The sequence below is a fragment of the Geotrypetes seraphini genome, chromosome 1 (genome assembly GCF_902459505.1).
Source record: "Geotrypetes seraphini chromosome 1, aGeoSer1.1, whole genome shotgun sequence".
Taxonomy (NCBI): Eukaryota; Metazoa; Chordata; class Amphibia; order Gymnophiona; family Dermophiidae; genus Geotrypetes; species Geotrypetes seraphini.
In genome coordinates this window covers 288,974,598-288,999,785 of record NC_047084.1, presented here as the reverse complement: position 1 = coordinate 288,999,785, position 25,188 = coordinate 288,974,598, and the positions used below count along the sequence as shown (strand labels likewise).

Genomic DNA, 25,188 nt, shown 5'->3' with positions numbered 1-25,188 from the left:
CTGGAGGAGTTGCCATACAGCGAGAGATTACAGAAACTGGGCCTCTTCTCCCTTTAAAAGAGGAGACTGAGAGGGGATATGATTGAAACATTCATGATACTGAAGGGAATAGACTTAGTAGATAAAGACAGGTTGTTCACCCTCTCCAAGGTAGGGAAAACGAGAGGGTACTCTCTAAAGTTGAAAGGGGATAGATTCCGTACAAACGTAAGGAAGTTCTTCTTCACCCAGAGAGTGGTATTAAACTGGAACGCTCTTTCGGAGTCTATTATAGGGGAAAACACCCTCCAGGGATTCAAGACAAAGTTTGACAAGTTCCTGATAAACTGGAACGTACAAAGGTGAGGCTGGACTCATTTAGAGCACTGGTCTTTGACCTAGGGGCCGCTGCATGAGCGGACTGCTGGGCACGATGGACCACTGGTCTGACCCAACAGCGGCAATTCTTATGTTCTTATTTGTCATAAGAACATAAGCAATGCCTCCGCTGGGTCAGACCTGAGGTCCATCATGCCCAGCAGTCCGCACACACGGCGGCCCAACAGGTCCAGGACCTGTGCAGTAATCCTCTATCTATACCCCTCTATCCCCTTTTCCAGCAGGAAATTGTCCAATCCTTTCTTGAACCCCAGTACCGTACGCTGCCCTATTACGCCCTCTGGAAGCGCATTCCAGGTGTCCACCACACGTTGGGTAAAGAAGAACCTCCTAGCATTCGTTTTGAATCTGTCCCCTTTCAACTTTTCCGAATGCCCTCTTGTTCTTTTATTTTTCAAAAGTTTGAAGAATCTGTCCCTCTCTACTCTCTCTATGCCTTTCATGATCTTGTAAGTCTCTATCATATCCCCTCTAAGTCTCCTCTTCTCCAGGGAAAAGAGTCCCAGTTTCTCCAATCTCTCAGCGTATAAAAGATTTTCCATACCTTTTATGTCATGTTTGTGTACATGGTCATATATCATCCAAAATGAGATTTATTTATTTGCTTCATCGGAGTGTGTGGCACAGTAGTTAGAGCTACAGCCTCAGCACCCTGAGGTTGTGGGTTCAAATCCCATGTTGCTCCTTGTGACCTTGGGCAAGTCACTTAATCCCCCTTTGCCGCAGGTATATTAGATAGAGTGTGAGCCCACCAGGACAGGTAGGGAAAAATGCTTGAGTACCTGAATTTAAACCACTACACTGCAACCGGTTAGGCTATAAGTGGAATATAAATGCTAAAAACAAAAAAAAATATCCCATGTTTATCAAGTTTCAAGTTTATTAGTGTTTTTGATTAATCGCTTAATCACACTTCAAAGCGATGAACATAAATAATAAACATTAAAATTACAGTATTAAGGAGTAATACAATACTTAACATAAATTTAAAATCAAACAGGACTATTAACAAACTTTACAGACAAGAAAAAAGGGGAAAGAGGGAATTGAACTACAAAATCTTAAAAATAGAATAGTCAGGGAAAAAACACAAGGTAAGGGATGTAAAATTCCATAATCAAAATCAATTCAATAACTAACTCAAAGACGGAAAATTATCAATCAAAAGCATCTTTAAAAAGAAATGTTTTTAAATTAGTCTTAAATTTATCGAGATTGTGTTCTTCTCTCAAGTAGATAGGAAGAGAGTTCCAGACTTGAGGGGCCGTAACAGAAAAAATAAATTGTCGTCTAGTATTGATAATCTTGAGAGAAGGAATTGTCAATAGATGTTGTTCGTTTGACCGTAATATTCTATTCTAATAATTTGAAAATAAATGCAGGAGTTTTATAGAGTAAGGATTTGAAAGTAAGCAAACATAATTTATATCCTCCACAATGAGCTCAGAATAGGTTACAGGTTGACATACATAATGCACAGACAAACAGGATACAATTTAAAGTTGTACATTTTGGTTAGAATCTCTTAGGTTGATATACATGTAGGGTTGAGTTTAGCATACCATTTGGTCATTCTTAGGTGTGTTTTTTAAAGTTTGAATACATAGTTTGTGTATAGAGGTAGGATACCTTGTGATTTTTTCAGAAGATATAGGTCTTTATTGCAGTAGGAATGTACATTTGTTTGAAATGATATGGTGTGTCAAGACATTTTTAACCAAAATTACATGATAAACCCCACAATTTTTTCTGTGTTATCAACAGTACACATTGTTACACTATTGCTCAATAATGGACCCTAGACACACTAGTGAAGAAATTGGTGCATAAATAATAAAAATACCCAAGTAAAATGAAAAAATCCTACAAAAACAAGGTAAACTAAACATAAATTTACGGGCTGCGCACCTCTAAGATTCAGTTATGAGGAGAGCTGTCTAATGGGCCACCCAATCAGAAGTGATGTTTTTGACCTTTTTTGGTTGTTTGAACTCACATTCCAGTGCATTCTGGTGTGGATAATCCTGCTGCTTCCATTTTATAACCAGTAATACAGGCAAGGTTTAAGTTCCTCTGGAGCTGTCCTAACCTTAGCTCTGAGATACCTATGGCCAATAGTCTCATTGAAATTCAGTGGTGCAGCAAGAGAGGGGCGAGGGGGCTGGTCCATCCCAGATGCAAGGAGCTCAGGGGTGCTGGAGCAGTCATGGGTCTCTGGCCTGCCTGCACACAGCTGTTAGCTGTGCCAACTAGAGAATGACATGTCACTGCCCCGTCACCGGACCACCGTCCCCACCACCGCCCTATCCCCGAACCCACCGTCCCCTTCACCACCCCGTCCTCGTCCCCTTCACCGCCCTGTTCCCATCCCCGCAGCATTCACCCTTCCCTCTCACCACCCGTCAGTGGCCAAAGAATCTCCCTCTCTCCCCCTTACCTTAGCGGTGTAAAGAAACTTAAGGGAGGGAAGGTGCGCGGTCACTGATCATGCATGCGGCCCCTTTCCTCCCTCCCTCCCTCCGGCCAAATCTATCTCCCTCCCCCTTACCTTCACGGCGTTTTAGAAAAGAAACTAAAGCTGGCGAAGCCTGCCTGTGCCACCCTGCAGTTTCATGTGTGTGGGCAGAAGCTTCTTCTCTGACCAACCATCGCTAGGAGAGAGCTCGTGCCAGCAGGTCGTCTGCCGAGTACTTGCTGCCACTGCTGATCCTTTGCCTGTCTTTATCTGGATGGTTTTTGAAGACTTCAGTGTTAAAGAAGAACTACTTGGAATGATTTCTTTAAAAGGGAGAACTACTGGTCAGGAAATATTCCGTTCTTTCCATTCTTTTGTAACAAAGTGTAATCTTCCATTGCATAGACTTGTTTCCATCACTACTGATGGAGCAAGAGCAATGACAGGTGAGGTTAAGGGTTTCATAGCCCTCTGTAGACAGCATGACGAATTCCCAGATTTCCTTTCTTACCACTGCATCATTCACCAGCAACTTTTGACAAGCAAGAGACTGTCATGGACATCACTTTCAAAATTGTAAATTCAGTTCATGGAAGATCACTTCAAAGATGGCTTTTCAATCTTACTCTTGATGAAGGGGCAGCGGAAATCAGTTTGCACACAGATCTAAGGTGGCTAAGTAGGCACAGATTTCATGATTTGCTGAATGAAATAAGTTTTTTGAAGGAGAGGGGAGATGACTAAGCAAGTTGGAAGATGAGGAGTGGCTATGCGATCTGGCATTTCTCACTGACTTTACAGGTGAACTAAATGATATGAACCTTGAACAACAAAGTAAAAACAAATGCATTAGCGAGATGATGAGTACATTTTCATCCTACAAGAGCAAATTTGTGCTAATGACGATTGACCTTGCAAACAACACTTTTGATCATTTTCCTAATATGCAGGACCATCTGGGACAATATCCAAATTTTGTTTTTCAGAACAAGAAGTGTGTGACAGAAATCTATTCTGTTATCCAGGAATTCGAAAATAGATTCTGTGACTTCCAAAAATTGGAACAGTTGTGGACTATTTGTCATACCCATTCAAATTAGATGTGGACATTAAAGAAACTGCAGCTGCTATCAGTAAAATTACTCATTAAACAAGTCATCTCATCAAAACAAAATATTAACCCTTAAAAATGGCATTTTTCTCAAGCTGAGCAAGAATCGTTTTGGAAGCTAGTGCCTAGAGACAAATTTCCCAACTTTGAGAAGATGCAGTGAAGCTGTACACTCCTGTTTGGTTCAACTTATTTTGTGTGAATCTGCGTTTTTCCATCTGAAAACGACAAAGAGTACACAATGTTCCAACATGACAGATGAACATCTCAGGATTCCCTGAGACTGGCCCTCATGCAATATTCATCCAACTTCAAAAAGCTGGTGGATGAAATACAGGCTCAGACGTCTCACTAATGAACAAGAGCGAAATATTAAAGATTGTGCAAGATCAGCCTGGATCAATACTCGACCTAAATTTAACAGAAATTACTCAATAAAAGTTAAAGAAACTTATTAAGACAGTTAAAGAAAGTTATTACTCAATTAAACTTTAAGAAAAAATGTACTTTCTATTTCCCCTCGTAGTTCTTTTTTTTGTGTTCAATCTTTTTAAAAAAAATTTATCATAAAGTACATGAAAATGGAACCAGGAACAAGAAAAACAGTACACTGCGTGTAAACAGTACACTGCGTGTATAAGAAAAACTACAAACAGGAAGAAGATATCTTCTTTTTCAAGGGTCCCGCGGCAACAAGGGGGCATCCGTGGAAAATCAGGGGCGGGAAACTGCACGGGGACACCAGGAAATTCTTTTTCACTGAAAGGGTGGTTGATCGCTGGAATAGTCTTCCACTTCAGGTTATTGAGGCCAGCAGCGTGCCTGATTTTAAGGTCAAATGGGATAGACATGTGGGATCTATTCACAGAGGAAGGTAGGGGAGGGTCATTGGGGTGGGCAGACTAGATGGGCCGTGGCCCTTATCTGCTGTCTATTTCTATGTTTCTATGTAACAGATAATGAGTAGTACATACTAAGTTGTTTGTATACATCTAGTTTGTTATCTAATCCATTTCAAAAGAGGAATCTATAACCAACCTTTTAGTAAGAAGACAGATATCAGGAAAAATATAGTGATCAATGTGGTAATATCAAAGAAGTAATAGGTGCCCATATCTTGTTAAAAACCTCTAGTGACTTCATCTTTTCAGCAGCCGCTTTCTCGTCTTTCATCTTTGGATCTTATATTAGGTATTATACTCGTAGCAAAAATTGAGTGTCAGTACAACTGTGCATGCTTTTTAGGCGGGGTTTCTAACTGACTTTGTAACCCCTGATACATCGACTTATCTGGCCATGTTGGTTTTAATCAATGACTTTGGAATAAATGATATGGGCTTTTGATGTTGTTCTCATTTTGCTTGCTTCACTGTTATCCTATCGCACCAGCCTCTCTTCTGTGTTTTGTTTCACTTATAGTGATTACTGAAAACACTGACCCTGTGTTCTTCTTTTGCTCATAGCATACAGGACGGTATGTGGTGTCAATGGGCCATTGGTGGTACTGGATGACGTGAAGGTAATGGCAAATGTCTTCCTCTGTTTATAGGTTTTGTCCAGAGAATCTGTGTAAGGATTATAATCTCAGCGCAAAAGACAATTTCTATTTAGTAAAGAGAAAGAGAAATGGAGTGGGTGAGGATAAACAAATAACATACCTTGTGATGCAAAGTTTAGTTTAGTTTGTAGCCACTGGTGTCATATTCTTATAATCCTATATGTTTTTTGGCACATACTGAAATTTACAAGACAAGGAGCTGTAGTGTTACTGTGAAATACTGTACCCCATTACTTTCTGCAGTAATTATCTAGTGTGGCCTGATATTTAATAGAACTTGGACGGTTAGAACTTTAAGAGTTAGCAGAGGTTTAGTAGATAAAACCGCCTTAGTTGTGTTAAACTTTTTTTTTCTGCTGCATATAAACTCACATCTTATAGAGGTTGTTGAGTTTAGAATCGAGATGTTCAGGTCAGGATGTTCACAATTCTCCATTATTTTTCAAAAGGCTCTGCTGAACTTGGAACCTTCTGTAAAATATGGTTATGGATGTTACCAAAGGCAGCAGTAGCAGTGATTCTAGAAAAATACGTGTGGAAATAAAGATTGGCATCACTCAGCAGCCTCCAATTAAAAGTGCCGGTGCTATAATGCGGATAATTTCACAATTTCCAGCTACAAGTGCCATTAATGATATACGTATATAGTTGGTAATATAAAGTACCGGTATATAGCTATATATATATATATGTGTGTGTGTGTATAGCCGGTAATGATATATATAGGCAGTAATATATATAGCCATAAGGATATGATAATTTCACAACTTCCAGCTATAAGTGCCATTAATGATATACGTATATAGTTGGTAATATAAAGTACCGGTATATAGCTATAGATATATATATATATATATGTGTGTGTGTGTGTGTGTATAGCCGTAATGATATATATAGGCAGTAATATATATAGCCATAAGGATATGATAATTTCACAACTTCCAGCTATAAGTGCCATTAATGATATACGTATATAGTTGGTAATATAAAGTACCGGTATATAGCTATAGATATATATATATATATATGTGTGTGTGTGTGTATAGCCGTAATGATATATTTAGGCAGTAATATATATAGCCATAAGGATATGATAATTTCACAACTTCCAGCTATAAGTGCCATTAATGATATATACCCGGTAATTCTATAAGGAGATGCCTAAAGTTAGGTGACTTGCATATGATAACGATCTTGCTGCATTCTATTCTGTAAGCAAGACAAGTGTAACATCAAGTGCGCCACCTTTTATTTAAAGCACATTAATCACACTCCTTAATCATTTACAGGGAAATAGTTTTAAAACCAATTGGAGGAGAAATTTTTTTTCACTCAGAGAATAGTTAAGCTTTAGAACGTGTTGCCAGAGGATGTGGTAAGAGCGGACAGCGTAGCTGGTTTTAAGAAAGGTTTGGACAAGTTCCTGGAGGAAAAGTCCATAGTTTGTTATTGAGAAAGACATGGGGGAAGCCACTGCTTGCCCTGTATTGATAGCGTGGAATGTTGCTACTCCTTAGGTTATGGTCAGTTACTAGTGACCTGGTTTGGCCACCGTGAGAACGGGCTTGATGGACCATTGGTCTGACCCAGTAAGGCTATTCTTATGTTCTTACTGATTTTTCTGCCAGATCTTCAGAAGTGCCTCCGATGGATATAAATATAACTTCACCAATCAGAGTTTTTTGCACTTCAATTCATCATTTGATCTGTTCTGCAGTTTTAAAAAAATATTATTTATATTTTAATTTCTTCTGCTTAACAGTATTCATACTGATTCTCTTAAAAGATCACATTTCTCGGTTCATTTGTTGCAGTCTGTCAGCAGGGACAACATCTGACATGTTTCACTCCAAGGCTGTATCAGGGATGCCCCCTTTCACACAAAAATATACAAAATGTTATCCTTTAAATTATTTTCAATAATATCCAGTATAAACACAATTATTTCTCTCCCCTTTCAATCGTACAGCATCTTCAAAATCTTGTTTGCTTCAGTGATTTCTGTCCCTCCATTAGTTGAAGTCATATTTATGTCCATCGGAGGCACTTCTGAAGATCTGGCAGAAAAAGCAATAAATGATTAAGGAATGTGGTCAATATGCTTTAAATAAAAGCCGGTGAACTCGAAATTATACTTGTTGTGCTAGTAAGAAAGTGTCACCGTGGAAAATATTGATAATGGGACAATTCGGTAAGCGTGTGCCTATCTAAGATAGTGACATAGCGAGGGTAGGAGGCGCCCAGGGTAATGGCTTCCCCACGCGCCCACCTCCCCGCCCCCCCACACCTTCCACGCCAACCATTCCCCCTGTACCCTCCTCTCCCCGCTCCTTCCACACCACGCTCATGCTCTCCCTTCCCACCCCCATACCTCTTAAAATCTTCGCCTTTGCGAGCGCGAGCATCTTCTCCAGCCTGCTACTTGCGCTGGCTTTCCTTCTGCCATCACTTCCTGGCCCCACAATCCGGAATTGATTTTCTGAGGGAGCCAGGCCAGCGCGAGCAGCAGGATAGAAGCAGTTGCTCGCGCTAACGAAGATTTTAAATAGGTACGGGGGGCGGGGAAGGAAGGGCACGAGCATGCCATGGGAGGGGGAGGGGGCAGAAAGGTGCTGGTGCCCCCACCAAGAAGGCGCCCAGGGGGGTCTGCCCCCCCTCATTCCCCTGCTCCCCCTTACTATCCAACTGCATACTATGCAGGTAGGCATTTACACAAGTGGAATCTAGGCAGAATGTGGGCAAGGGCACATACTTACACGTGTAGGGCCAGATTCTATAAATGGAATTGAAAATTCAGTACTCTTCTATAAAGGGAACTCTGGGATGAGTGTTCTTTATGGAATAGCACTGAGCACCAAATTTCACACTCAGCTTTGGGTATAAGAACTCATATAGCTGGAATCTATATATGGCCCCTAAAAAATTGGCGCCAAAAAGACCCCCACTTGATGGCATTCTAGAAACTGCATTCAAAGTTAGGTGCAGTTTATAAAATGCGCTTACGCCTGAGACTTGTTCGTAACTTTAGGCGCATTTATTTGCAACAACAGAAATGTGGTAGAAAACCTAGAAACATGATGGCAGATAAAGGTCAAAAGGCCCATCCAGTCTGCCCATCCGCAGTAACCGTTATCTCTTTCTCTCTCTTAGAGATCCCACGTGTCTATCCCAGGTCGTCTTGAATTCAGACACAGTCTCTGTCTCAAGTTTCAAGTTTATTCATATATTTGATGAAACGCTTATCATAGGATACTAAGCGTTGTACAATAATAATAAAAAACTTTTATAGACAAACAAATAAGTCAGACAATTTTCTTACTTAACTATTAAGACCGTATTGGTACAATGGAAGGAGAGGGGGGGGGAGAACTACAATATTTGTCAAGAAAAGATACATAAAAGGGAAGTACATTAGGGTAGGGAAAGTTAACAAATTTGCTGGACTAAATCAAATAGTCAATTATAGGCATTTTTAAAAAGAAAACATTTTAGATTGCTTTTAAACTTCTGTATATTTTGTTCGGATCTTATATATATAGGAAGAGAATTCCAAATCATAGGAGCAGTTACAGAGAAGATTGTAGTACCACCTCTTCCAGGAGACTGTTCCATGCATCTACCACCCTTTCTGTAAAGAAGTATTTCCTTAGATTACCGTATTTTCTCGCATATAACGCGCGCGTTATATGTGGTTATTACATACCGCGCATACCCTTGCGCGTTATACGCGTGAGCGCGTTGTACAAAATTTTTTTTACATATAGTTTCCCCCCCACGACGCCCGATTCATCACCCGGAAGGAGCGCTCGCACTCCCACCCCGAAGGACCGCTCGCACCCCCACCCGAAGGACCGCTCGCACCCCCACAGCCTCCCCCTCCCCCATGGAGAAGCTGTCTACCTTGTTTCCGGATGCCAGCCCAGCTGCTTCCTCTGCCGGCGGTCCTGCCCCTTCTCAGAGCCCTGTGCTGCGCTGCTTCCTCTTCAGGCGGTCCCGCCCTTTCTCTGACGTCAGAAAAAGGGCGGAACCACCGGAAGAAAAAGCAGCGCAGCAGGGCTCAGAGAAGGGGCGGGACCGCCGGCAGAGGAAACAGCTGGGCTCACTGGCATCCGGAAACAAGGTAGACAGCTTCTCCATGGGGGAGGGGGAGGCTGTGGGGGTGCGAGCGGTCCTTCGGGTGGGGGTGCGAGCGGTCCTTCGGGGTGGGAGTGCGAGCGCTCCTTCGGGGTGGGGGTGCGAGCTGCCCTTCAGAGTGGGGGTGCGGGTGCGTGCGAGCGGTCCTTCGGGGTGGGGGTGCGAGCAGTCCTGCGGGGGGGGTGAATCGGACGTCGGGGGGAGGCATCAGGCTTTCAGGGTAGGGACAGGACTTCAAGGGGGAAAGGAGAGTCGGGGCGGGCGAAAGGAGAGTCGGGCAGCATGCGCGGTATACGGGTGTGCGCAGTATATAAAAAATTCTGTACATAAATTTGTGTTTTTCGCGCGCTATACCCGTGTGCGCGTTTTACATGGGTGCGCGTTATCTATGTGAAAATACGGTACTCTGGAGCCTATCACCTCTTAACGTCATCCGATGCCCTCTCATTCCACAGCTTCCTTTCAAATGAAAGAGACTCGACTCATGCGTATGTACATGGTGTTGATGCCTCTTATTCTATAATTACATGCAGATCGCCAAAACATGTCATTTCTTCCTCTATAATATCACAAAAATCCAACCTGTCCTCTCTGAGCACACTACCAAAAGCCTTATCCACACCCTTATAACCTCTCATCTAAACTACAGTGACTTGCTTCTCACAAGTCTTCCACTTAACCATCTCTCTCCCCTTCAATCCGTTCAAAATTTTGCTGCACGACTTATACTCCGCCAGAGTCGTTATGCTCACATCACCCCTCTTCTCAAGGCTCCCTATCCATTTCCACATACAGTTCAATCTCCTCTTATTGACTTGCAAGTCCGTTCACTCTGCAGCTCCGCAATATCTCTCCTCTCATCTCTCTCTATACTCCTCCTCGGGAACTCTACTCATCGGGTAAGTCTCTCCTATCTGTACTCTTCTTCTCTACTGCCTATTCCAGGCTGCATCCCTTGTCTCTTGCTGCACCTTCCACTTGAAATAGACTGTCTAAGTCTGTACCTCAAGCTATGTCTCTTGCAGTATTCAAATCTAGGCTAAAAACGTACTCTTTTGATATTGCTTTTTACTCCTAACTCCCATTTGCTTGTAAAGCACCCATGACTGTTTTATTACTCCCTCTCTGAGAAACTCCCTAACCTCCTACTTGCCTTGTTTGTCTGTTTTAATTAGATTGAAAGCTCTACTGAGCAGGGACTATCTCTTCATGTTTAACATACAGTGCAACAAACATCTAGTAAGGCTCTAGAAATACATAGTAGTAATAACTTTGAGGAATGCCCCTGATCCACTCATGACTCTTTGGTTAAACCTTTTGAAGAACCCTCATACATAGTCAGTATAAAGTTGAATTTGAGCTACTCAACCTCAATCATTCTTCGCCTTCCCCTCAGTTAAAGGATGTACACATAAGAGATTCATCAAAAGACTCCTACCCTACCAACAGCCTCCAAAGATCCCGAATAGAGCCAACTGATCAGAACATCAGCCTCCTAGAATGAACTTCAGAAAGTTCCTAAAAACGCTCCTCTTCCCCAAACAGTACGAACCACCTTAAATTTTCTATGAAAAGACTTCCAACTCACTGACTCTCTATTCCATGTTACTCTAAGACTATGAACATTCCCATCTATTTATTAGAATATAAGAACATAAGAATTGCCGCTGCCGGGTCAGACTAGTGGTCCATCATGCCCAGCAGTCCACTCATGCGGCAGCCCTCTGGTCAAAGACCAGCGCCCTAACTGAGACTAGCCCTATCAGCATACGTCCTTGTTCAGCAGGAACTTGTCTAACTTTGTCTTGAATCCCTGGAGAGTGTTTTCCCCTATGACAGAGTACGGAAGAGCGTTCCAGTTTTCTACCACTCTCTGGGTGAAGATGAACTTCCTTACGTTTGTAAGGAATCTATCCCCTTTCAACTTTAGAGAGTGCCCTCTCATTCTCCCTACTTTGGAGAGAGTGAACACCCTGTCCTTATATACTAAATCTATCCCCTTCAGTTTCTTGAATGTTTCGATCATGTTCCTTCTCAATCTCCTCTGTTCGAGGGATAAGAAGCCCAGTTTCTCTAATCTTTCGCTGTACGGCAACTCCTCCAATAGCTTAACCATCTTAGTTGCTCTTCTCTGGACCCTTTCGAGTAGTACCGTGTCCTTTTTCATGTACGGCGATCAGTGCTATACGCAGTACTCCAGGTGAGGGCACACCATGGCCCGGTACAGCGGCATGATAACCTTCTCTGATCTGTTCGTGATCTCTTTCTTTATCATTCCTAGCATTCTGTTCGCCCTTTTCGCTACCACCGCACATTACGTGGACGGTTTCATTGATTTGTTGTTCAGAACTCCCAAGTCCCTTTCCTGGGAGGTCTCTCTAAGTACCGCCCCAGACATCCTGTATTCGTGTTACCGACATGCATCACTTTACACTTGTCCATGTTGAACCTCATCTGCCATGTCGATGCCTATTCCTCGAGCCTGATTATGTCACGTTGCAGATCTTTGCAGTCCCCCTGCGTCTTCACTACCCTGAATAACTTCATATCGTCCACAAATTTAATCACCTCGCTCGTCGTACCTATGTTCAGATCATTTATAAAGATGTTGAAGAGCACGGGTCTGAGCACTGAGCCCTGCGGCACCCCACTGGTGACACTCTTCCAGTCTGAGTATTGTCCATTTACCCCCACTCTCTGTTTCCTATGCTCCAGACTGTTTTTATCCATGTGAGTATTTCACCCTTGATTCCATGGCTCGCAATTTTCCGAAGTAGTCGTTCATGCGGAACCTTGTCGAACGCCTTCTGAAAGTCCAGATATACAATGTTGACCGGGTCGCTCTTGTCTATCTGCCTGTTCACTCCCTCGAAGAAGTGCAGCAAGTTTGTCAGACAAGATTTGCCTTTGCTGAAACCGTGCTGTCCGTCAAGGTGATCAATGATGCGGTCCTTTATCAGCACCTCTACCATCTTTCCCGGTACCGAGATCAGACTCGCCGGGCTGTATTTTCCCAGGTCTCCCCTCAAACCTTTATTGAAGATCGGCATAACATTCGCCATCTTCCAGTCCTCCGGAATCTTTCCCATTTTGATCGACAGATTGGCTATTAGTTGAAGTAGGTCAGCCATGACCCCTTTCAGTTCCTTGATGGCCCTCAGGGATTTATTGCTCTTGAGCCTATCAATCTGCCTGCATACCTCTTCTAAACTGATCGTTAACCCTGTCAATTTCAAGTTTTCACTTCCAACATATAGGCTGATGGGTTCCGGTATGCTGTGTATATCCTCTTCGGTAAATACAGACGCAAAAAACGTGTTCTGTCTGTCTGCGATTGCTTTGTCCTCCTTTAGCGCTCCCTTTGTTCCTTGGTCATTCAACGGTCCCACCGTTTCCTTCGCAGGTCGTTTCCTTTTAATATAAAACCCTGCTTAATCTCCCTCTATGCAATCTATACAATTTTCAGTCCTCCATTGCTGTAGGATCTCTGACAGCTGAATCAGATTTACATAATAAGATAGATTTAATGTAGTCCATCATAATAATGAAAATGTCGCAGTGGTTTGTAGGCAAACTGGGGGAGTAATCTATCGGTTAGAACAGCAGGCTGAAAACCAGGGAAATCCAGTTCAAACCCCACTGTTGCTCCTTTTGATCTTGTCTGAGGTAAAAAATTTAGATAGTAAGATTTCCAGGGACAGAGAAGTACTCACCATACCTGTGTAACTCACCATGAACTAGATCCAAAATCCCTTCCCCCCTACATCCCTGACAAAGTCCTCTTTTTTGCAAAACCATCTCATAGAGCATAAACAGGCCATCGGAGGTTGAACTTATGTAACCACTGCAAAACAACCCATCGAGCGCTTCACAAAGGAAGTCTAAAATCCCAGAATTCAAAACATTTTTTTAATGGTATCTAACAGAACAATGGGGCAAATCAGTCAGAAAATCATTGTTTTTATCCAAGTTTATTCTCACTAATGAATGGGGTAAACTATTCTCTGTTTCTGTAGTCAACAGTTTTTACAAAGCTGTGTAGGGCTTTGTGATTGGCTGCCTCTTGAATGCCTTGCTTAATGACTCTCTATCCCTCACATGTGAGTTGGGGGCAAGCTCTGTTCAATGAATGACATGACCTTGGGACTGTGAAGCCCCAGTTGGTCAAAATGTGCTTATCTTTGGTTTTCTGAGTAACTTAAAATGTGAGGCAAGTTATCACCTGAGCCCTGATGTGCCTGTCCTTTTAAGCAGAACAGCATAACAGAATAAGACAACCCTCATTTGCTACAATCTGCTCAACCAAGAAGAAAACCTGCTGTCCTCACAGAAACCCCAATGTTCCTGGATAGGCACAAAAGACCTATAGGGAAAGTATAAAATTCTACAAGTGTGTGGATTTATAACAAAGATAAATACAAAAATAGTGACTGTGCAATTACATAGAAAAAAAAAACAACCCATAGAAAAATGAAGGCAGATAAAGACCATATGGCCTATCTCGTATGCCTAGTCTAACTAGGCAGAAAATATCTGTGATATCACACCTGATCCCCCCTCAACAAAAAATCTATCTATCTATATACTGTATGTATATATAAGCTATAACTTAAAAAACCTATGCAGTGAAAATAGAGTGAAAAATGTGAGTTTTACCACCGGTTTCTTACTAGTATCAAGATATTCATGTACCATACAGTTACATTAATCACCCTCCTTGAAAAAATACTTAAAAGTTCAAAATCCACCAAGAAATAAAGGATCCAGCAAGCTGGGAAATGCAGATTCATATGTCCACAGTCTATGCATATATACAGATCCTTAAGAAAGAAAATCTATCTTATCAGAGTCCTCATGTCTCTTTTACTTGTCATGAAAATCCAGTGTTGACAAGACACCAAACAAAAATGATACATATGGGTCATACACTCTCATAAGCCTTGTTTTTCTTTTGGAAAATAAGCTAAAAGTACAGTAATAGCTCCAGTAAATTCTTAGCAATATGGTCTGTCTCAAGAGCAATGTCTGCACCTTCAAAAAAATGTGTGTATATGTAAAGTCTGAGTCCTCTCAACCCAGAGAATTAACATCAGTTTTTAAAAGAAAATACTTCCTTTAAAAAATTAACTTGCGTAAAGTATACACACAACATTTTTGCATATATGTAGGGTTTTTGGTTTATATTTTGTTAAGCCTGTTTCACATGCTGGGAAATACTGCAGTTATTAGGCAATATCTTCTAGACATTGTGCATTATTTGCTGAAATGTGCTTTTAAAAAAATTTCCCATCCTATCTATGGCTAAACTTACATGTGCAGTGCCTGAGCATTTATAAGATTACCAGAAATTTAGAGAGTAGGGAATGATTTTTACTTATATGCATGCTTTTAAACTTCCAAAATATTCAGGAATATCAACTACCCCCACCCTCCCCCAAGATAGCAAGTCCATTAGATTATCAAGGAGTAAAAGGAGCATTCAGGGAAGACAAGGTCATATGGGAGAGATTAAGGGTTCCAAGGGCATTAAGCCCTAATGTTCATTTAGCATGGGAATAGCAGGCTACCGCAAAACATGTTGAAGGCAGATAGACAGATTAAAAAGTGACAAATCTCCGGGCCCAGACGTAATCCACCCTAGGGTTTTGAAGGAACTAAAGGAGGAAATAGCGGAACTACTACAGCAGGTCTATAACCTATCCCTGAATTCAGGCGTGATCCCGGAGGATTGGAAGATAGCCATTGTTACGCCCATCTTTAAAAAAGGATCGAGAGGTGACCTGGTGAACTTCAGACCGGTAAGTCTGAGTTCGATGCCGGGGAAGATGGCAGAAGCACTGATAAGACAGCATCAATGAGCATCTAGAAAGAAATAAACTGATGAAAACAAGCCAGCATGGCTTCTGCAAGGGGAAATCGTGCCTAATGAACTTATTGCACTTCTTTGAAGGAATTAACAAACAAATAGACAAAGGGGACCCCTTAGACATCGTATACTTGGATTTCCAAAAAGTGTTTGACAAGATACCCCACGAACGCCTACTACGGAAACTGAAGAACCATGGGGTGGAAGGAGACGTACATAGATGGATCAAAAATTGGTTGGCGGCTAGGAAGCAAAGGGTAAGAGTGAAGGGCCACTACTCTGACTGGAGGAGGGTCACGAGTGGTGTTCCGCAGGGGTCGGTACTCGGACCGCTGCTGTTCAATGTATTTATAAACTATCTTGAAACAGGGACGAAGTGCGAAGTAATAAAATTTGCAGACGACACCAAACTATTTAGTGGAGTTGGGACAAAAGAGGACTGTGAAGACTTACAAAGGGACCTGAACAAACTAGAAGAGTGGGCGACGAGATGGCATATAAAGTTTAATGTAGAGAAATGTAAAGTCTTGCATGTGGGAAACAGAAACCCGAAGTACAGCTATATGATGTGAGAGCTGGTAATGGGTGAAAGTACCCTAGAAAAGGACTTGGGGATAATAGTGGACAATAGAGAATGTAAAACCAGAGTAACATATATCATGGAAAAAGGTAATCACTCATCTGGAGATGTAAATCTTCTTAGTCCCGACAGAAAAGACTTTCTGTTTCGCCTGAAAAGGCTACTTCAGGGGATCCATATAATTCAGGTTACTCCACGCTTCTAAACAACACCACCAAAATAAAGCTGGCTTTTCTCAAAATGGACCTGGAGTAACCTGAATTATATGGATCTCCAGATGAGTGATTACCTTTTTCCATGATATATGTTACTCTGGTTTTACAAGCCACGCAGCTTAACCGTTTTTGTATGCTTATAGCTGAGCTGATTGCCATAAGTTTAGTCAGTTTGGGATTTCTTATCCTTTTTGGACACATTTGAAGGTTGACACTGTGAAAATATTGGAAATACTGAGAGAAAGAGAGACTGAAAAATTGAAAAAATATATAATCTACTTGTTTGAAAGTTATTTATATTTGTACGGAGTTTTTTTTATAAACCAGTGATGATGTGGGCGGCTTAGGGCACTTGTGTAGTTCCGGCTGCCCACAATTGAGGTTTATTTTTCTCCGTTTTATTCTATTATTTTGTCAACGGTTCTTTTTGTTGTCTTTATGGTATGAATGAATCCCTGCTGCTACATATTATTTACAATACGTTTTCAACATACTTTCCTGATTAGATACGATTGTACCTCTCGACACATTTAGTTGTATTATTAAAATTTGCCATATCAATTTATGGTCAAAGTGGTTTACAAAATAACATTAGAAATAACAACAACAACAAAAAAAAACCCCACCTCAAAAACCATTTTGCATTATGTGCTGACATGTGCTGTTATAAAATTGCCCATCTTTTCTAGGGGAAGCAATAAAGTCTCCCACATGAACATTTTACAGGCACTACATGCTAATGCGAACAGTAGCTCACAGCCTGCAATTCAAAAAATGGACAATTCCCTAAAAAGATGCTAGATGAAATCTTATTACAATAGTACCTTGGAATCTGAACTTAATCTATTCCAGAACCCCGTTCAAGTTCCAAGACAATTTTTTCCATTGAAAATAATAGAAACTGGATTACCGTATTTTCCCTGATGTCAGAGAAAGGGCGGGACCGCCGGAAGAGGAAGCAGTGCAGACACAGGACTCAGAGAAGGGGCGGGACTGCCGGCAGAGGAAGCAGCAGGACAATGGTAGGCAGCTTCTCCATGATGGGGGGTGGGGAGGCTGTGGGGGTGCGAGCGGTCCTTCGGGGTGGGGGTGCGGGTGCGAGTGGTCCTTCGGGGTGGGGGTGCGAGCGGTCCTGCGGAGTGAATCAGACGTCGGGGGGGGGGGGAACTATGTAAAAAAAAATGTGTACAACGCGCTCACGAATATAACGCGCATGGTTATACTCGATTTGTAAAATCGTGTAAAACGCGCGCGTTATATGCGTGAAAATACGGTAATCTGTTCCTTGGTCCCACAAACTCAGACAGCAAGATTGGGACGTCTCCCGGCAGAGACAGCAAGATCAGGACCCCCACCGGCAAATGCAGCAAGATCGGGACCCTGCCGGCACAGGCAGCAAGATCAGCAATGGCAACTGCAGGTGGTACTCAGCCCAAAGCTTCCCTCCCAGGCGGAAACAGGAAGCTGCGTCAGAGGGGAAGCTTTGGGCTGAGCACTGCTTGCAGTTCAGATTCCAAAGCAGTGTTCGGATTCCGTGGCAAAAATTAAGAAAAAAAAGTTTGGATTCCAAGTCATTCGAGTTCTGGGGCATTCGGATTCCGAAGTACCACTGTTCATGGGAAAATCCTATGTTAGAATGCGTTAAGCCTAGAATGAGCACATTTTTGTAAAAATACCCTTAAACTAATTCTTTGCTTCTATCTTTCTGATGAAGATGCAAGGAAGCTACCCATGCTAAAATAGTATTTAAAGGTGATGATTTGCAGGAATTGAAACAAATCTTGCTGAACCAGCAAATTACCTGGACTAGATGGTATGCACCCTAGAGTAATAAAAGAACTCAAAAATGAAATTGTACATATCTATTCTCACTAAGGTAGAACAATGGACTACACAATTCAAACTAAAACTGAACCCAGGAAAAAACAAACTTTTCCTGGCGAGTCCCAACCAAACCAAACTTTTCCTAGTGAGTCCCAACCACAAACTAACGAACACCTCCTTGAAATTAAACGGGGGAGAGTCCAAACTATTAAAATGATGATCTTGCCTGTGGTTTGTTATCAAATGGGTATGATTCCAGTGTTTTTTCAGGGGTCTTTTTACAAAAAATTAAAAAATATTTTAACAAAATTTATTTGGCTGGGTAAAATTGCTAGAATTGCTTTAGTGTCTTTACAAAAGCCAATTATAGAGGGAGGGGTAAATTTTCCAAATTTTTATAGGTACCATCAAGCTCCCAGAGGCCATTGAAAATATTCCAGACTGGTTCTGGTTGGAATGGCGACTCATTTTCCTCTGAGATTAAACCATGTTCTTAGTATCAAGATGCCTAGATTATATAAAGAAAACAGAATATTAGTTGATACATGGAAAACCTTAACAGTGGTGAACAATTTAACATCTAATCCAATACATAAATCAACAAATAAAACTATATGGCTCAACTCCAAGATTCAAATTGGCGGAGTTAAAGTCATCTGGAAGCATTGGATGATGGCCGGTATACGGATTTTAGATGATGTTATATCTAAGGGTAAACTGCTTGATTTTCCACAGTTGCAACATAAATTCAGTCTTGATAAATCACAAAGTTATAGATGGTTGCAACTGAAGCAGGCTATTCAGACGGGGTACCCTGAATGGAAAAATCTTAATAATCAATATAGTTTGGAATTCTTATGCTTTCAGGTAGACTTCCTGGGACTCAGACCGGGGGGGGGGGGGGGGGGGGGAAACACACCAGGCCACACAATGGTATAAATTGATATCTGGATTTATGAATAAAAAACCTAAAACTGGTCTGAGAGACATTTGGAGCATTGAGATAAAGCATCAAATTACTGCATCTCAATGGCCACGAATTTGGCCTTGGAGGATGAGATGTTAAATGTATTTATAAATGACCTGGAAACGGGGACGAAGTGTGAAGTTATCAAATTTGCGGATGACACTAAACTCTGTAGAAGGATTAGAAATGTGGAAGAGTGTGAGGACCTACAAAGGGACCTAAACAAACTGGAGGAGTGGGCGAATAAATGGCAGATGGACTTCAATGTAGGGAAATGCAAGGTCATGCATATAGGGAGAAAGAACCCGATGTTCAGCTACCAAATGGGGGGATTAGTATTAGAGGGAAGTAACCTTGAAAGGGATTTGGGTGTACTGGTGGACACAACAATGAAGTCAACGGCACAATGTGCAGCAGCCGCAAAGAAGGCAAACAGAATGTTGGGTATTATTAAGAAAGGTATTACGACCAGAACGAGAGAAGTCATCCTGCCATTGTATCGGGCAATGGTGTGCCCGCACCTGGAGTACTGTGTTCAGTATTGGTCACCGTACCTTAAGAAGGATATGGCAATACTTGAGAGAGTCCAGAGGAGAGCGACACGAATGATTAAAGGCATGGAAAACCTTTCATACACTGAAAGATTGGGGAGATTGGGGCTCTTCTCCCTGGAAAAGCGGAGACTCAGAGGAGACATGATAGAGACCTACAAGATCATGAAGGGCATAGAGAGGGTAGAGAGGGACAGATTTTTCAAACTTTCAAAACATAAAAGAACAAGAGGACATTCGGAAAAGATGGAAGGAGACAGATTCAAAACGAATGCTAGGAAGTTTTTCTTTACCCAGCGTGTGGTGGACACCTGGAAAGCGCTTCCAGAGGACGTAATAGGACAGAGTACGGTACTGGAGTTCAAGAAAGGATTGGACAATTTCCTGTTGGAAAAAGGGATAGAGGGGTATAGATAGAGGGCTACTGCACAGGTTCTGGACCTGTTGGGCCGCCGCGTGAGCAGACTGCTGGGCAAGATGGACCTCGGGTCTGACCCAGTGGAGGCATTGCTTATGTTCTTATGTAAATGTCAGCATCTATGAGACAAACTTGTTTTTTTCTGTTACATAGAGCATTCTTGAACCCTGTTAGTTTACAAAAATTAGATAGCTCTAAGTCTAATAGATGTTGACATTGTCATCTCGAAGCGAGGACTCTAGATCATTTATTATTCTATTGTCCATTCATTTTGGCTTTTTGGAAATCGATATGGGGGCCAAATAAACTGTTTACTAGAAAATCCTGTGCCTTTATCATATAATACTATATTATTTGGAATGTCAATGAGGAAAAAAAGTCAAATTTCTTTAAATAATAATGTTATTACTTATTATGACAGGAGTAGCCATTCAACAAATTACATTTAATTGGAAAAATTGGAGCAGACTTAATTACAGTTTCTGGTGGAACTCTCTGTGTCATATATTTAAAATGGAAAGAACTTTAGCCACACAAAAAGAAAATTTTAATAAATTTCAGGAGGTTTGGGGTCCATTAATGGAATTTTGTGATGAGTAGATATCATTTTTCCCATATTGGTACAATTGCAAAGTGAGGGGGAGGGATTTCGGATCTGTTATTAAACATTTAGGCAAACAGAAAAGATTATATAATATGTTATATATGTAATCACATTTGAAATAGTGGGGATGGAGGGGTGGTTTAAATATTATAACTTAAGTTGTATATGAAAGTTAATCAAGTGATATTGTATAAGTTTAAATTATATTGTCTGATACACTTGTTGTAAGATGTAAAATGAATAAAAAATTTATAAAAAAAAGAAAGAAAGAAAGAAAGAAATTAAACGGGTTAACTTACCCAATCAAGTCTACCATCAAAATCCTTGGAGTCATCCTAGACCGATGCCTGACTTTTGAAGACCACACTAATGCTTAAGTTAAAAAATGCTTTGGCACCCTCTGGAAACTTTGTACCATCAAACACTATTTTTACTTCCTCTCTTTTCAATCTCTAATCTTAAGCACCTTAGATTATTGCAATATCATATACTTGGGTTCCTTTAAGAAAACCATCAAACGACTGAGAATCATTCAGAATACTGCCGTCCGTCTCATCTATGGTCTTAAAATATCCAATCATGTATTACAGAAAACTACACTGGTTGCCGATGGAGGCAAGGGTCATCTTCAAGTTTGCCTGCATCTGCTTCAAAACCATAACTGGTTTATCCCCAATCTACCTGTCGCACCATTTTGTATTTCCAGGCACCACTTGCACACGTAATGCCTATCTGTTCGCCTTCCCCTCCCTGAAGGGCTGTACCTACAAGAGATTCCTTGACAGATCACTGTCATTCCAAGCAGCCAAATGGAATAAATGTCTAACCACCCTCATTTCTAATTCACCCTCCTACCAATTCTTCAGGAAATCAATTAAAACCTATCTCCTTGATAAATTTCTCTGACTCCTTCTGGCCGTGTAATATCTCTGAAACATTTCCGGATATACCTAACTACTCTCGGCTTACCAATGTAATTTGAAAGTTTTTTTCTTCTATAACATCGCTATCTATGTACAGTCTCTTCCTCTGTAAACCGCTCTGAACTGCTTGTGGTATTGCGGTATACAAAAATAAAGTTATTATTATTATTATTATTACTCATAGTAATCCATAACCTAACATTAAAAAATCATCTATGATTACCTGACCAATATAACACCAATTTTTAAAAAGGGTACCAGGAGGGATCAAGGGATCTACAGACTAGTGAGCCTGATGTCAATGTTGGGCAAAAGAATAGAAACTTCTATAGTGAACAAAATTACTGAACACTAGGGTTATCCAGAAGAAAACTAAAGGCTCCTTTTACTAAGCTGCGTTAGGGCTTTAACACGCGGAATAGCACGCGCTACATTGCTGCGCACGCTAGACCTTAATGCTGGCATTAGTTCTAGCTGCCTAGCGTGCGGTAATTTCCTATGTGCGCTAAAAACGCTAGCGCACCTTAGTAAAATGAGCCCTAAGGTTGGAAAAACTGAATTGAAGTTTTTCCCATGAATTTGATTGTGCTTGATCAGAAAATAATTTTTTAAAATCTTTTTGTAAAGTCCATCCTGGGGTTGTTCAAAGCCACTGATTACATAAAGCTCGGTTTCTCTTTTAGGAAGCCGCATCAGGCTTTTTTTATATAGCTGGCTGCAGCGGTATTAGCTCCAATGCTCAAAGGAATTCTATGAACGTCAGAGCTAATACCTCCGCGGCCAGTGATAAAAAAAAGTCTAACATGGCTTCGTAAAAGGGGGGAGGGGAAATTTGCTATTAAATTTGCTTAATGGAGCAAATTTCATAGCATTACAGCTATATCTTTTATGTTTTCACACTCAGCAAAGATACATTGATAAAAAGACATTTTATGTAAAAAATCTAGCAGTATTTTATTATTGAACCTTCAATATCTGCACTTTATTGAGAAAATAACAGAAATTTTACATAATTTGCTAATAGCTAAACACGTACACTATGGTGTACTCATCAACCAATGGCATTCCAAACACTCAAGCATTCAGGGCCGGATTCTGTAACCGGCGTCTATGTTGGTGACCACCGATCATATGTCAATCACTTGACAGTGCCAATTACAGAATCATGCCTAAATTCAGCCACAATAGGTGGCTGAAATGTAGGCCCAGAAAACCCTGACCTACATATCAGCTGCCTATCTATGCCATTGCGGGATCCTAAAGTCAGCTGAACATGGCAAAGGAAGTTATTCCTGATTAGTTGAGCCAGTGTACTCCCTGAAGCAGTGGCTTTGGGGAGTCCAGCCGGTTCAGCTGATTGGGGGGGGGGGGAGAGAGAAATATCCTTGGCACGATCAGCTGAGTGGCTGTAGCAGGGGACCCCACCGACATTGGCAGGAGGGATGCTAACTCCCTCCTGCCAGAACCCCCAAAGCACTCCCCCTAACTGTGATATTGTTATATGGGATTATTTTTGGCTAACTTTCCTGTCATTTGATAGGGCTGATCCTTGTTTTACACTGACCTGATGAAGGCCAATCGCAAGTGTATCTATATTAGTCCAATATAAATGCAAGCTCATACAGAAATGATCATTTAGCTGCTGTTTCACCTTTTTCCACTAGAGGGAGCTCAATACATTAAAAACATTATTCACACACCACAACTTTATCTGAATGGGATGTTTTACAAATTTCAAATGTATTTTAAAAGACAAGATAAACATAAGAGAGAGAGGATACATACATTCGTGTATCATCATTATAATTATAATTATTATTGTGGTTCTTGCACAACCTGCCGGATGGATTTGGCTGGATTTGGCACTCAAAATATTGAGTCCTTCCCAAGAGGTATCAGTACAGGATGTGAGCAGTTCCCAAGCAGTGCAACCTTCTAGAGTTGACAGTGATTTTGTCAATGCTCATTGTGTTCAGATGTTATTCCAGGTCTTTCAGTATTGCTCCAAGGACATCAATTACAATAAGGACTACAACTACAGGTTTTTGACAGAGCTGCTCAGGTTCAATCTTCAAGTCTTAGGGGTCCTTTTATTAAAGCGCGGTAGAGGTTTAACGCACGTTAAACTGCCTGACGCGCTAGTCGCTAACGCCTCCATTGACCAGGCATTAGATTTTTTGCTTGCCGCGGGGCTTAGCGCGTGATGAAATGTCCGACGCGCTAACCCCGCTAGCGTGGCTTGATAAAAGGAGCCCTTGGTATTTCTCAATCATCTCTAACTATTTGTCTTAACATGGCTTTGTTCTGGTATTATGACAAACAATGATTATTCACAAGCAGAATATCAAAAATATTACATAGCCACTAAAAGATATTCATATAATAAATCCCCCTACCAGAGACTTTAATCGAGCAGGTATCAAAAAAATACGGAGAAAAGATCTCAGTGTTTCTAGAGAAAAAAAACCTCAGGGAACTACTATGACAGCTACAAAATTGTCATAGAAAACACATCCTTGGTCTAAGAAAAACTTCATTCAATAAACCTAGTATCACAAAAACATATTTCCAAAATTCTTTAGGTAAGAAAAACCTGCACTTATCTTTAATGGTGTCTTTCTGTCATCTGTTATGGGCAAGATCACTGCAGCTCAGTGAAAAAATCACCCGGTGCTGTTTCTGTCAATCTAACATTGCATGGGAGATAATCATGTTCAACCAATTAGGCATCAGATTATCCCACGGATAAGAACATAAGAAGTTGCCTCCACTGGGTCAGACAAGAGGTCCATCGCGCCCAGTGGTCCGCTCCCGCGGCGGCCCATCAGCCCCATGACCTGTGAAGTAGTTTCTGACTATTCCTATAACCTACCTCTACTGCTATCTGTACCCCTCAATCCCCTTATCCTTTAGGAACCTATCTAGTCCCTCTTTGAACCCCTGTAGCGTGCTCTGGCCTATCACAATCTCCTGGAGCACGTTCCATGTGTCCACTACTCTCTGAGTAAAAAAGAACTTCCTAGCATTTGTTCTAAACCTGTCCTTTTTCAATTTCTCCGAGTGCCCCCTTGTACTTGTGGCTCCCCACAGTCTGAATAATCTGTCCCTGTCTACCTTCTCTATGCCCTTCAGGATTTTGAAGGTTTCTATCATGTCTCCTCTAAGTCTCCGCTTTTCCAGGAAGAATAGCCCAGCATTTCCAACCTGTCAGCGTATGAGAAGTTTTCCATACCTTTTATCAGTTTTGTCGCTCTTCTCTGGACTCCCTCAAGTACCGCCATGTCCTTTTTGAGGTACGGCGACCAGTACTGGACACAGTACTCCAGATTTATAAATAAATCATTGTTCCTTCCTTAGCAGTATCTATGCCACATCTTCTCCCCAGTGTGATTTTGGTGAGGTGCTAACAGAGCTTCCCATGTTCCCAATTGTAGATTACTTAGATGCTGATTAAAAAAAAACCAAGTAAAGTACCTTACAAAACTGAAGCCTAAAATAAACTAAGGATATCCATTTGGGGGTGGGGGAGTGGGATTTAATTAAAAGTTGCTAAGTGTGTTAACACATGCAATTGCATTTATGCATGCAAACATGTTAGCACACG

At 41.3% G+C, this 25,188-nt stretch overlaps 1 protein-coding gene across 1 annotated transcript in view; it reads left to right on the top strand.

Moving 5' to 3' along the window:
* Window positions 1–25,188, top strand: part of ATP6V1B1 (ATPase H+ transporting V1 subunit B1) — a 188,185-nt gene that overhangs the window by 90,543 nt on the left and 72,454 nt on the right. The window contains exon 2 of the mRNA XM_033933903.1: window positions 5,408–5,463. Coding sequence (XP_033789794.1) covers window positions 5,408–5,463 — 56 coding nt within the window. The remainder of the gene's footprint in view (window positions 1–5,407; window positions 5,464–25,188) is intronic.